Raw genomic sequence first — 12,535 nt, 5'->3', positions numbered from 1 at the left:
AAATCCTAACACGGTTCAGTGCACACCATGAATTTTACCAAGAACTAAAGCTACAACGGTATACTAGTTGGTTGGAGCGATTGTCACAAGCAAGTAACTTGTAACTTGGCGTGGCGGGCGAAAAATGACAGTTGTAATAACATGGGTGACCTGTTCCATGCACCTCGTGCCAGGAGTAACCACGTATGTAACTTTGTGATGACATTTTTTCTGTCATGGCTCTCAACTTATTAATATCTAAATATCCTGATCGTGTTTTAAATAACTAACAACGGTCAGTAGGGGTCGTGATGATACGGTTTTATAATTCTTTGAAAGTTCTTTGTTTACTAACAAATGGGGTTAAAAAATTGAGATAAAGGTATCCCATGTTCCCCACTGTGTATGCCTCCCCTTCCGTAATATTTCATAACGAAAACGGTTATAAAACATATTATGCCGAATTATTTTGATCCGTGTTTTATGCCGAAGCAAATTCGAATTCCAAATAACTTTCACTGATAAAGATATCTAAGCAAAACCTCACAGCATAAGAATCACAAATACCAAGTTTTATGTATGCATGGTTATATTTTATTTGGAATACAATCACTACAACTACGAATCACAACACCAATCCATTCTGTAGTGTCTCTTTAAGCTGTAAAGTAGAAAATAGCAATTAAAATAAACACAATGTACAATACATCTATTCAGTATTATCACACCTTTACAAGCTATGCTTATAGTTCTATTAGCTTATACAATATAGGTGTATAAAGATAGAACGTCGAAAATACACTGCGTTTTACACCAGATGAAATACACTGCGTTTTACACCAGCTGAGATTTTACACCAGATGAAATACACTGCGTTTTACACCAGCTGAGATTTTACACCAGATGAAATACACTGCGTTTTACACCAGCTGAGATTTTACACCAGATGAAATACACTGCGTTTTACACCAGCTGAGATTTTACACCAGATGAAATACACTGCGTTTTACACCAGCTGAGATTTTACACCAGATGAAATACACTGCGTTTTACACCGCTAAAAGATTACATTATGCCTAGCAGCAGAAGTAACCAGACTCTGTGTAGTAGCTTTCTATTTTTGCTTCAATGTATTATAGAAAATATTGAAAAAGTTCGGTCAAAATAATAAAACTTGAAACTTACTGCAAATGTCACGGTAGTCATGGCAACAGTTGTGGTATCGGTAACAGCTTGATCTACACTCGCAGTCGTAATGTGAAGGCACATTGCGGTTACAATATCCACGACAAGATGGGTGGGCGGGCGTGTCTGTAGAAATGTACAACATTAGTTTTGAAAAGAGAAATAACTGTAATAAATAATAGAGATTGAAGAAACCATTTAGGTAAAATATATATATAGTAGGGTGGGGGAAGATGGGACACTATTTCATTTTATTTTCTCGTTCCATTTGGTAGTAAATAAAAAACTTTCAAAATATTATAAAACCCTACCCTCACGAATCCCATACAGCGTTGTTAAATGTTTAACGTTTTTTTTCTGTTACATTTTCATAGCATTAGATCCTTTTAAAAGACATAACGTTTTGGAGTAAAAATCAGAAAGCGTTTTAAAATAAAAAAACACATGAAAAAGGTATATATATGGGCCCTTTAAAGTGAAATCTTGAGAAAGTATTGATGCATTTTTTTACCCTGGCAAGTTGGAAGTCTGCCAACCCAGTTACCCCCAGCATTACATCGGTATGGGTTATTTGGCGGGTGAACAATAGTGTAGTTTGGTGGGCAGCCAATACTCAAAACATGGCCGGGGAAATAATCACGTTGTGCAGAAAGTACAATAAGGGGAGGGGCAAGCGATGGTTGTGGGCATGTTACACCTGGCATATAGTAATATGTTAAAAAAATATTTTAGGTCTTTTTTTTTGGAAAAAAAATGTTTTTTTTTATAAATAAACCCTAAAAGAATGTTGTTAATTGTTCAAAACACGATCAGGAAACATGGGGTTTAGGTGCTAACGGTATCCCATCCTACCTCACAGTACTACTACTATATATATAAATTCATTTAAAAAACTTACGATCGCGGACACAGGTAAATCCATCTCCACTGTAACCCTCTTCACATCTACAGTTGAAACTTCCAGCTGTGTCTGTGCAGATGGCGTGGCTATGGCAGGGGGCAGGGTGACGAGCACATTCGTTGATGTCTGCAAGAACATGGATAAAAAACATATTTACTACCAAACCATATGTACAACTATAAGTTTTATTTTACTCTACCAAGACCACCTGAATAGAACACCAAACAACAATTAAATTCTTATCGGAAGTGGCAAATCACAAGTATACAACATATGTAACTGACGTTTTGAAGTCCGATTCTGGTTGTCTTCATCAAATAGAATAATACAAATATAGTGTGCTTGTATATATAAGTAAAGTGAGGTTGCCGTATATCCTCAAAAACGGTTTAACAAATAAATTGACTTACTGAAGCATCTGAATCCATTTCCACTATAACCAGTGTTACAATCACAAGTGTAACTTCCTATGGTGTTGGTGCAAGTAGCCGCACTGTGGCATGGGCTTTGTGATGCATGGCATTCATTGATATCTACAAATAATTTTATTAGTTTAGTATCTTCTAAAATTTTTATTTATCAAGCGAGACTAGAGGAAAAAGGCATAGGCAGTGGAACAGACAGAAATAAAATAAGAAAGTTCCCCCCAAATTTCTTTTAAATTTTTTTTTTTAAATATTATTTTTTAAAAAGAGGGCTGTGACCCCTGAACCACCTGACTGCACTGTTGGGCATAATAAAATATTAATAAGAAATTGTTGATAACATGAAGTGAATTATAGTCCCACCTTCACAGCCAGTCAATGGGTTGCCAGTGTAACCAGGTCTGCAGGTACATACTGGTCGGTAATTCACACTTCGGCAAACAGCATTTGCGCCACATGGATTAGGTCGGCATGGATTAATAGCTAAAATTAACAAACTATTTGTAACTTATTTATCTTCACGGGGGGCAAGCAGTCATTGTATCAATATTAGCTGAAATGTGTATTATGAATGTATTATTAGTAAAAGGTTAAAACTGAAATGTATTATGAAAGAAAACTGCGTATCTAGGGTTATGAATAAAAGTAACTTAATTATCGCCATCTGGCGATGCAACATCAGTCGTTCTGTTTCATACACCTTGTGATTTAACACATAAAAGAAATCTATACGAATATATTAACAAATATTTAAACATTACCTGTGCAGCCAACAAGCGGATTACCAGTGAAGCCAGGTTTGCATGTGCATACTGGGCGATAATTCACGGCTCGGCAAATTGCATTTGATCCGCATGGACTTGGGCTGCATGGGTTCACAGCTGCAAATTTAAAATATTAATAAAGGTTAAAAATAAAAAATTTAGTAAAAGTTGTATAAAATAAAATTTGCAGTTTTCGTTTGCGTTGTATTGTTGCGTTACATTCCCAAATGGAGTTTCGTCGTATGGCAGACGAAATGTTTGAAATAGACCTAGTTTTCATACCAGAAATAAGTTTTATATCATAGAGATATGAAAACAACATACATAATAAATCTTTTAGTGGCTCATCTGGTATACAAATATTAAGAGTATTTCTGACTTTCATTTTTAAAAAGCAGTACATTTTTTTGCATACCAAATGAGCCGTTAAAAGCCACAGAAAATAGAATTACTTACGTAAACATACTCTTCCATTTCCAGTATAGCCCCGATTGCAATTGCAGGTGTAGCTACCTGGTGTGTTGGCACAAGTGGCCTGAGGGTGGCAAGCACGTGGGTTGTTGCATTCATTAATATCAGCTGAAATGAAAAAATAAAAAAATAAATTTCCGACACTTTTTTGAAAAAGTTAGAAGCAGAAACCAACTTATTTAACTTATTATTTTTGCTGTAAACAGACACTTTTTAGCAGAAAATGGGATTTGGCTCGGACACTGGAGTCGTAACTTGGATAAGGATTTTACTTCACTATTGCACGCTCATCATTTTCGGACGCACAAGGGTTTTGGATAATGGGCCAAATCTGCCCTAAATTCACAGACCTCACCCATATATATATATAGATAAAGAATAGAAATTCATATTGAGTGTTAATACACACTTACCACAAGTCAAACCGTTACCAGTGTAACCAGTATTACAGGTGCATGTGAAGCTTCCAGGGGTGTTTTGGCATGAAGCGTTTAGGTCACATGGACGTCTTGAGGCACGGCATTCATTGATGTCTGAAATAATAAAACTCAACATTACTAACAGCACCCTATAACTTGCATATTACACAGAAACCACTTTAAATTTAAAGCTAAAAAATGTTTACATATTTAAAAATGCAGTTATTTTCCCGTTATCACAAATAAAACACAAAAATTATCACAATAACCACGAACTATCCACATAAAAAATTTTTTATTACAATTAACAAAAATCAAAAAAATTGTGCAAATATATAATGTAATCTTTTTGGTAAAATCAAAAACTCACCAACACAATTGCCTCTGACTTTTCTGTAGCCAATTGCACACACACAGTTGAAGCCTCCTGGTGTATTGACGCATCGCTGGTTGTGGGGACAGGCATTTGGTCGCGAACATTCATTAATATCTATTAAAAAATGCAAATTTTTTTAAAAAAAATACAAAATATTTATCAAAATAATACAAAAATATTTGAAAGAGTAAACAAAATGATCAAAATAATAGTAAAATTATCAATTAAAAAAAATGTAATAAAATAATACGATTTTTTTTTTCCCAAAGAAGTATACAAAAGGTATATCTATTAAAAGGTTTAAATGTTGAAACTTACCCCGGCAAACTAAACCATTTCCAGTGTAGCCCGGTTTGCATTGGCATGTGAAACTACCTGGGGTGTTGGTGCAGTCAGCATTAGGACTGCATGGGGGTCTTATAGCTGCACATTCATTAAAATCTGTGTGAATAAAATGATAATTAGCATATCTTAATGCCTTACTTTACGCATATGGGTTGTGGTAGTAGTGCAACTATCATAAGGTGGGTTTTCTTACACTTACATAAGGTGGGTTTTCAGAAAGTCTTGCAGGGCAAAATATTTTTTTAGTAAAATGTGTTGTGAAATTTGGCCAAAAAATATGTTTTTATTTATATTATATTACTAAATGTCCGGTGCTGGTTACAGATCCATACTTTATATTTAAGCATGTGCGCATTAATTTTGAGCAGAAAGCGAAGCACCAAATTTTTACGATGCAATGCAATTTCAGCATAAGCGATGCAACGTAAGCTTACAAAGAATTAACCTGTGCAAAGAGGTCCTGAAAATCCTCGAGCACAAATACAACGATAACTGCCTAGTCCGTTAATACACAATGCATTTTCTCCACATGGATTAGGGTGGGCCTCACATTCATTAATGTCTAAAACCAGTTTTATTTTACATTAGAACAGTTTTTAAAAACTTTTAAAATCCGATGGAACTGTAAACAAGTATTTTTTAGTATTGGAATATTTAAGAAACAATGTAATGAATTCTGTGAATCTAACCCTGAGCCGGTGCTCATTTAGCAGGTCAAACCTTGTGTAAAGATACCAGTTAGGATCAGGTGCTTAGAAATACATAACATACAGAAATCAAGTCCATCAAATTGTATAGTAAAAATTTAAAAAAAGAAAAAATATATTTCACCTAGATGGCATCGTCAGTCTCCTATTTAAATAAAATTAAATTATGAGAAAGTTTGCAATTTAATTTGTCATGGAATTAATGTTACCTCGGCAAATAAGACCATTTCCAGTGTAACCAGTGTTGCATCTGCATGTGAAGCTTCCTGGGGTGTTGATGCATCGTGCATTATTACCACAAGGGGAGCTTCTGCATTCATTGATATCTGCACAAAAATAAAGTAAAATCTTGGTGCCAATAAATATTTCTCTCCCTACATTATCTGCTAGCCACTAAACCCGAACTAATAAACCCTAACTACCAACCTCTAACACTTTCCACCAGCCTTTTTAATAGACTTACACACTTAAGTATTCTATCCGAGTAAGTCCTTATCGAAGACTTGGAATTTAGGCCAGAGTTGGCTCAATAGCCCAACAGACACTTAATGGCAATTGCTCCATTTCATACACCAGTCACCAGTAGTCACTTATGCGTTGTTTTAGCACCCACTAAATTGCATTTGTGCTTTGTGGTAACTGGTAAGCGTGCACGATGTGTATGAAACAAAACCCAACACTCAGTAAAATCCAAGGCCTACCAACGCATCTGCTTCCTTGTGCTCTGTACCCGTTCCTGCAGACACATCTGAAGCTTCCAGCTGTATTCACACATCGCTTGTTGTGGCTAGCAGGACCACATACGTTTGGTCTCAAACATTCATTAATGTCTGTTAAATATATAGTAGGTTGGGGTAAGATGGTGCATGTTTTCATTTTATCTTATTGTCCCATTTGGAAGTAAACAAAGAATAATTTTAGATTTATATAACCATATTCTTACGACTCCCAAAGTGTTTTTATGAGCTAGTCTTTTACTCTATTTGTGGGTGAATAAATAATAATTGTATAATTCTAAAATTGGCCAATAAATTTTAAATAATTGTAACTTTAACTAGTAACTAAGTTTAGCAATAAAAACTGTTTATTAGACACCTTTCTAATAAAAACCAAACAAATTATCAAAATAGTTGTAAAATTTTCAAATAAAAAAAAGTATCAAAGTAATACAAGAAAACATTACAATTTTTTCCCCAAAAAATTGATACATAAGGTTAGCGTGGTATATCTATTAAAAGGTTTAAATGTTGAAACTTACCCCGGCAAACTAAACCATTTCCAGTGTAGCCCGATTTGCATTGGCATGTGAAACTACCTGGGGTGTTGGTGCAGTCAGCATTAGGACTGCATGGGGGTCTTATAGCTGCACATTCATTAACATCTGTGTGAACAAAATGATAATTAGCATATATTGAAACCTTACTTTACCCATATGGGCTGTGGTAGTAATGCAACCATCATAAGGTGGGTTTTCAGAAAGTCTTGCAGGGCAAAATATTTTTTTAGTAAAATTTGTGTTTTTTTTGAAAATTTGACCAAAAAATATGTTTTATTTATATTATATTACTAAATGTCCGGCGCTGGTTACAGATACATACTTTATATTTAAGCATGTGCACATTAATTTTGAGCGGAAAGCGAAGCACCAAATTTTTACCAACAACGATGCAATGCAATTTCAGCATAAGCGATGCAACGTAAGCTTACAAAGAATTAACCTGTGCAAAGAGGTCCTGAAAATCCTCGAGCACAAATACAACGATAACTGCCTAGTCCGTTAATACACAATGCATTTTCTCCACATGGATTAGGGTGGGCTTCACATTCATTAATGTCTAAAACCAGTTTTATTTTACATTAGAACAGTTTTTAAAAACTTTTAAAATCCGATGGAACTGTAAACAAGTATTTTTTAGTATTGAAATATTTAAGAGACAATGTAATGAATTCTGTGAATCTAACCCTGAGCCGGTGCTCATTTAGCAGGTCAAACCTTGTGTAAAGATACCAGTTAGGATCAGGTGCTTAGAAATACATAACAGACAAAAATCAAGTCCATCAAATTGTATAGTAAAAGAGAGAAAATATATTTCACCTAAATGGCATCGTCAGTCTCCTATTTAAATAAAACAAATTATGACATAGTTTGCAATTTAATTTGTCATGGAATTAATGTTACCTCGGCAAATACGACCGTTTCCAGTGTAACCAGTGTTGCATCTGCATGTGAAGCTTCCTGGGGTGTTGATGCATCGTGCATTATTACCACAAGGGGAGCTTCTGCATTCATTGATATCTGCACAAAAATTGTGCGTAAAATCTTTGTGCTAATAAATAATCTTCCTTCTATATGGGCAAAGTCCTTACCGAGGATTTGGGATTTATGCCAAATATGGCCCATTAGCCCAACAGACACTTAACGCCAACCCAGTGGTCACTAATGGGGTGTCTAAACACCCACTAAGTTACATTTGTGGTAACTGGTAAGCGGGCACGAGGTGTATGAAACAGAACACTCATAATATAACAACTGTTGTTTTCCAGCCACGCAAGGATAACCAAGTTACATTCATTCACTCAGGAATATCTAAGTCTTATATTTTATATGGGTGAGGTGCTTGTCAAGGATCTGGAATATGGACAAGAATTGCTCCATTACCCCAACACTCAATAAAAATCCAAGGCCTACCAACGCATCTGCTTCCTTGTGCTCTGTACCCGTTCCTGCAGACACATCTGAAGCTTCCCGGTGTATTCACACATCGCTTGTTGTGGCTAGCAGGACCACATACGTTTGGTCTCAAACATTCATTAATGTCTGTTAAATATATAGTAGGTTGGGGTAAGATGGTGCATGTTTTCATTTTATCTTATTGTCCCATTTGGAAGTAAACAAAGAATAATTTTAGATTTATATAACCGTATTCTTACGACTCCCAAAGTTGTTTTTATGAGTTGGTCTTTTACTCTATTTGTGGGTGAATAATTAATAATTTTATAATTCTAAAATTGGCCAATAAATTTTAAACAACTGTAATATTGACTATTAACCAGTTTAGTGTATCTAACGTCACTAAGTTTAGCAAAAATACTGTTTATTAAACATCTTTCTAATAAAATCCAAACTTTTTTAGAATTAAGTGAATTTAGTGAAAGTTATATTATATCAAATCGGCAATAAATACTGTGTATGTACCAACGCATCTGCTTCCTTGTGCTCTGTATCCAGGCTTGCAGACACACCTGTAACCTCCTGGTCTATTAACACATCGTTTGTTGCTGTTGATACCGCAGATGTTTGGTCTCAAGCATTCGTTTATATCTGTTATTTATTATACATTAATATATGTTAATAAAGTTTTAGTTAGATTAGGAAATAGGAATATTTAAGTCCGGGGTGCTAGTGAAGAATTTCCCTACGTTATTTGCTAATAGCTATATATAAGTACTAACCCATGATATCACTAACCCCTAACTACCGACCTCTAACACTTTCTACCAGCCTAATCTGAAACGTACCAGAGGATTCTTTACTAGTGCCAAATATATAAATAAAACAACCAGTAATAAAGTATATCTCTTGAAATACTTGGCGATTTTTACTTAGCCAAGTATACATAACTAACAATGGGGCATAAAATAAATTCCCAAGTTCGTAACAGATTAGGCTGGAAGAAAAGTGTTAGAGGTTGGTACTTAGGGGTCGGTGGTAATGGGGCAGGGGCTAGGGTTAGGATTATTTACTAGCACAGACAATAAATACTATATCTATATACATAACATTCTTACCAACGCATCTGCTTCCTTGTGCCCTGTATCCGTTCTTGCAGACACATCTGAAGCTTCCAGCTGTATTCACACATCGCTTGTTGTTGCTAGCAGAACCACATACGTTTGGTCTCAAACATTCGTTTACGTCTGTGAGCGTTAAAACATGGTTCAGATGCATAAATTAAACTAAGCGAGCGATTGCCATATATATATATTTTTTTTTCAAAAGGGGAATACCTGATCAAGCCATGTTTAAAATATTTTGAATTTATACGCTAGGTGGTGTAAAAGAGATACAACATTTGCAATCTAAAAAAGGCAGTGTTTAATTCCAAACAGATTTAAATGAACACAGGGGTCTAAATTGTCAGCCACAAAAAATACAACCATCCACAAAGTTACATACGTGGGAGCTCGTAATCTAACCACGCGTATAAAGCATGTTACATTATTCGATAAAAATACGGAAATTTGTTCTTACCAGTGCACCCAGTTTGTGGGTTTCCAGTGTAACCAGCTTCGCAAGTACAGACAGGTCTGTAGTGAACGCTGCTACAAGTTGCATGAGCTCCGCATGGGCTAGGGTTGCAAGGATCGATAGCTGTAAAATATTTAAATAAACAAAAGGAATAAAAGTAACACACAATATAGCTCAAACCCTGAGGTCACTAATGGCTTGTCTAATTTGTTGTAGTAGCCTGTAAGCAGGCGCAAAAAATACCTATGTTATAACGACTGTTGCTGCTCCGCCACTTGCAGTTAAAAAAATTACATATGTGGTAACTAATAAGCTGGCAGCATGCGTATATGGATCAGTACATCCATGAATTTCGTTGCCGCGCCGATGGAAGATAAATAGGCTACATACGTGGTAACTTATAAGCTGGCACGAGGTATGTGAAACAAAACATCCGTGTTATAACGACTGTCATTGCCCAGCCATGCTGAAAAATTAAGTTACACGCATTCCTAAGACGGAAACTTATAAGTTCGTTCTTACCAGTGCACCCAGTTTGTGGGTTTCCAGTGTAACCTGCATTGCAAGTGCAGACAGGTCTGTAGTGAACATTGCTGCAAGTTGCATAAGCTCCGCATGGGCTAGGGTTGCAAGGATCATTTGCTGCAAAAATAAAATACTTAAATAAAAAAAATTGAGTTTACCAAAAACAATTTTTATGCAAACTTTTAATTTGCGTTGGGGAGATAAAGAATAGTTTTTGTATTAAATGTGTTCTTTTATTTGTACTCTTCTAAGAAGTTTAACTTCATGTATATCTATACGCATGGAGTAAAGAAATACTGTGCGGTAAGGTAGTACCGCTACAGTGCGTGTTGCTGTTTTATATCAACTGAATAAACACGTAAGGTTTAAGTAACACCATATCGCCTATACTCAATGAATTCAATGTATTGATTAGGCCATTGTAACACTCACATATAGCTTTGAGTTAAAATTTCTTGACAGATACTTACGACAACAGAATCTGATCTTGTAGTTTCGGCATCTCTGATTGTTTGGTTGGGCTGCGTTGAAGCAGGAGAAGCCCTTTTCCGCTGGAGTGTTGATGTTGACTACTTGTCCGTATACACGATAATCGAGACCGGTTGTAGCGTCTACAACATCTACGCTATGACGGTTATCGCAAATTTCTGGGTATTGGGCTTTCAAGAGGGAGAAATTTTCACAATCGCAGTGACCGCTTGGTCGATCTCGGTTGTAAAATTGGGTCCATTGGTAACCACGTCTGCAGGTGGGGGGGCGAACTGTGAAAAAAACAAAACATTTAAGTGATATTTCATGAGGGTAAGGTGCTGTTGGGGACTTGGGAAAATATAACATAACCTAAGTTTTATTTTTTACTTTAAAAACGATAGCGGAGATCAAATTACTATTGCATTACGAAACTTGGGAATTTTTTGCAATACGAAAACTAAGAATTTTTTGCATTAAAAAATCTGAAACTTAAAGCAACTTACCACAGACTTGGCCGTCACCGACGTAGCCGCTGTTACAAGTACATTCATGGCGGAACCAAGATTTGACTCTGCAAGTGGCGTAGGCACCGCAGGGGTTGGGGTGACAAGGAGAAAAAGGTGCTGAAAAGAAATCAAAGTTAAACTTACAAACAATATACAGTGTTTCAGCATTGGTTGTTTTGTATCAAGCGTCATTTCGCCCTAATAAAGACGATCCTGAACAGGACGTCAAAACGTCGGCTACCAAAAAAGCGAAAATACACGTATAAATATGCCTGGCAAGTGAGTATGGGAAGTTTGTGTATAAGATGGAACACGGTTCCATTACTATTATATCGTCCCATTTGGTATAGGCCTAGTAAACAAAAACATTCGAAGAATTATAAAATCGTTTTCTTACGACTCCCATAAACCGTCGTTATTTGTTAAAACGATCATATATGCAAAACTAATATCCTAACTTTTTTAACAATCCAATTTATTTTTTATTCATATATACTTACGAATTGATAAAGATGCTTCAACCGCAACAAAGAAAACGGCGAGGCCAGCGAGCACAATTGAAGTCTTCATAATGATGAATCTCTGTTGTAATACAGAAGATACTGTACCTATAAGCGCTTAGTCAGTCGTTATATACCCGGCATCGCCATGCTTTCTTCGTATGATCCCCGGCGGGCGAACTAATTTCTCGTTTAATTGAACGGCCGATTTAAGTTTAATTCTGCATGATTACTGGAACGTGATCTTTACATACTTAATGGCTTCGTCAGAAATCTACAATATTGAGCGTAAAAGTGCAATGAATAAGAAAACGGCCACTTCACAGTAAAACCATTCAAACGAAGCCCGATTTTCGTTTTAATTTTGTAAACTTATGCAGAAACAATTTCTGCAGATTTTCTTTTTCTTCCCTTCTTAAACTTTATTATTATGTCACACAGTAACAACATTTCTAATTGAAGTGCTGACATAGTAGGGTTGGGGAAAACGGGATACTAGTTAACAACGTTATAATGGAGTCGTGAGGATACGGTTTTATATTTCTTTGAATGTTCTTTGTTTAATACGAAATGGGACGAGAAAATAGAATGAAAAGGTGTCCAATATTCCCCACTTTACTATATGACTTAAACACTGTGCCGCAGCATTTTTTATGAAAGTTTTAAAATGTATATACTGTGTACAATTTAATTACTTTATGCAGCTATGTAA

The 12,535-nt window shown here is 35.7% G+C and overlaps 1 protein-coding gene across 12 annotated transcripts; it reads right to left on the bottom strand.

The window, feature by feature from the left end:
• Window positions 1-550: 550 nt before the first annotated feature.
• Window positions 551-11,987, bottom strand: meta1 (Ci-META1). Of its 12 annotated transcripts, none has more exons than XM_026834911.1 (25): window positions 11,824-11,987; window positions 11,321-11,440; window positions 10,817-11,107; window positions 10,344-10,463; window positions 9,825-9,944; window positions 9,362-9,490; window positions 8,769-8,894; window positions 8,262-8,390; window positions 7,752-7,868; window positions 7,291-7,407; window positions 6,831-6,953; window positions 6,274-6,402; window positions 5,782-5,898; window positions 5,311-5,427; window positions 4,839-4,961; window positions 4,515-4,634; window positions 4,139-4,258; window positions 3,711-3,833; window positions 3,252-3,371; window positions 2,854-2,973; window positions 2,476-2,598; window positions 2,063-2,191; window positions 1,676-1,861; window positions 1,165-1,290; window positions 551-640 (listed from the first exon to the last, which is right to left on the bottom strand). In XM_026834911.1, the coding sequence occupies exons 1-25, from the start codon at window positions 11,891-11,893 to the stop codon at window positions 636-638; spliced, it is 3,120 nt and encodes a 1,039-aa protein (XP_026690712.1). In that variant the 5' UTR covers window positions 11,894-11,987; the 3' UTR covers window positions 551-635.
• Window positions 11,988-12,535: the final 548 nt, after the last annotated feature.

Source organism: Ciona intestinalis, chromosome 7, assembly GCF_000224145.3.
Source record: "Ciona intestinalis chromosome 7, KH, whole genome shotgun sequence".
NCBI classification, from domain to species: Eukaryota; Metazoa; Chordata; class Ascidiacea; order Phlebobranchia; family Cionidae; genus Ciona; species Ciona intestinalis.
The sequence above is the reverse complement of the archived record's forward strand: the minus strand, read 5'-3'. Positions and strand labels throughout refer to the sequence as shown.

Bases quoted from the DNA above. Each gene is read 5' to 3' on its own strand.
- meta1 (XM_026834911.1), bottom strand. From the start codon at position 11,893: ATGAAGACTTCAATTGTGCTCGCTGGCCTCGCCGTTTTCTTTGTTGCG. The intron at 4,962-5,310 runs GTTAATTCTTTG...TTATTCACACAG, and splicing joins TTCAGGACCTCTTTGCACAG to ATTTTAATGAATGTGCAGCT. The intron at 2,599-2,853 runs GTGGGACTATAA...AATTATTTGTAG, and splicing joins CCCATTGACTGGCTGTGAAG to ATATCAATGAATGCCATGCA.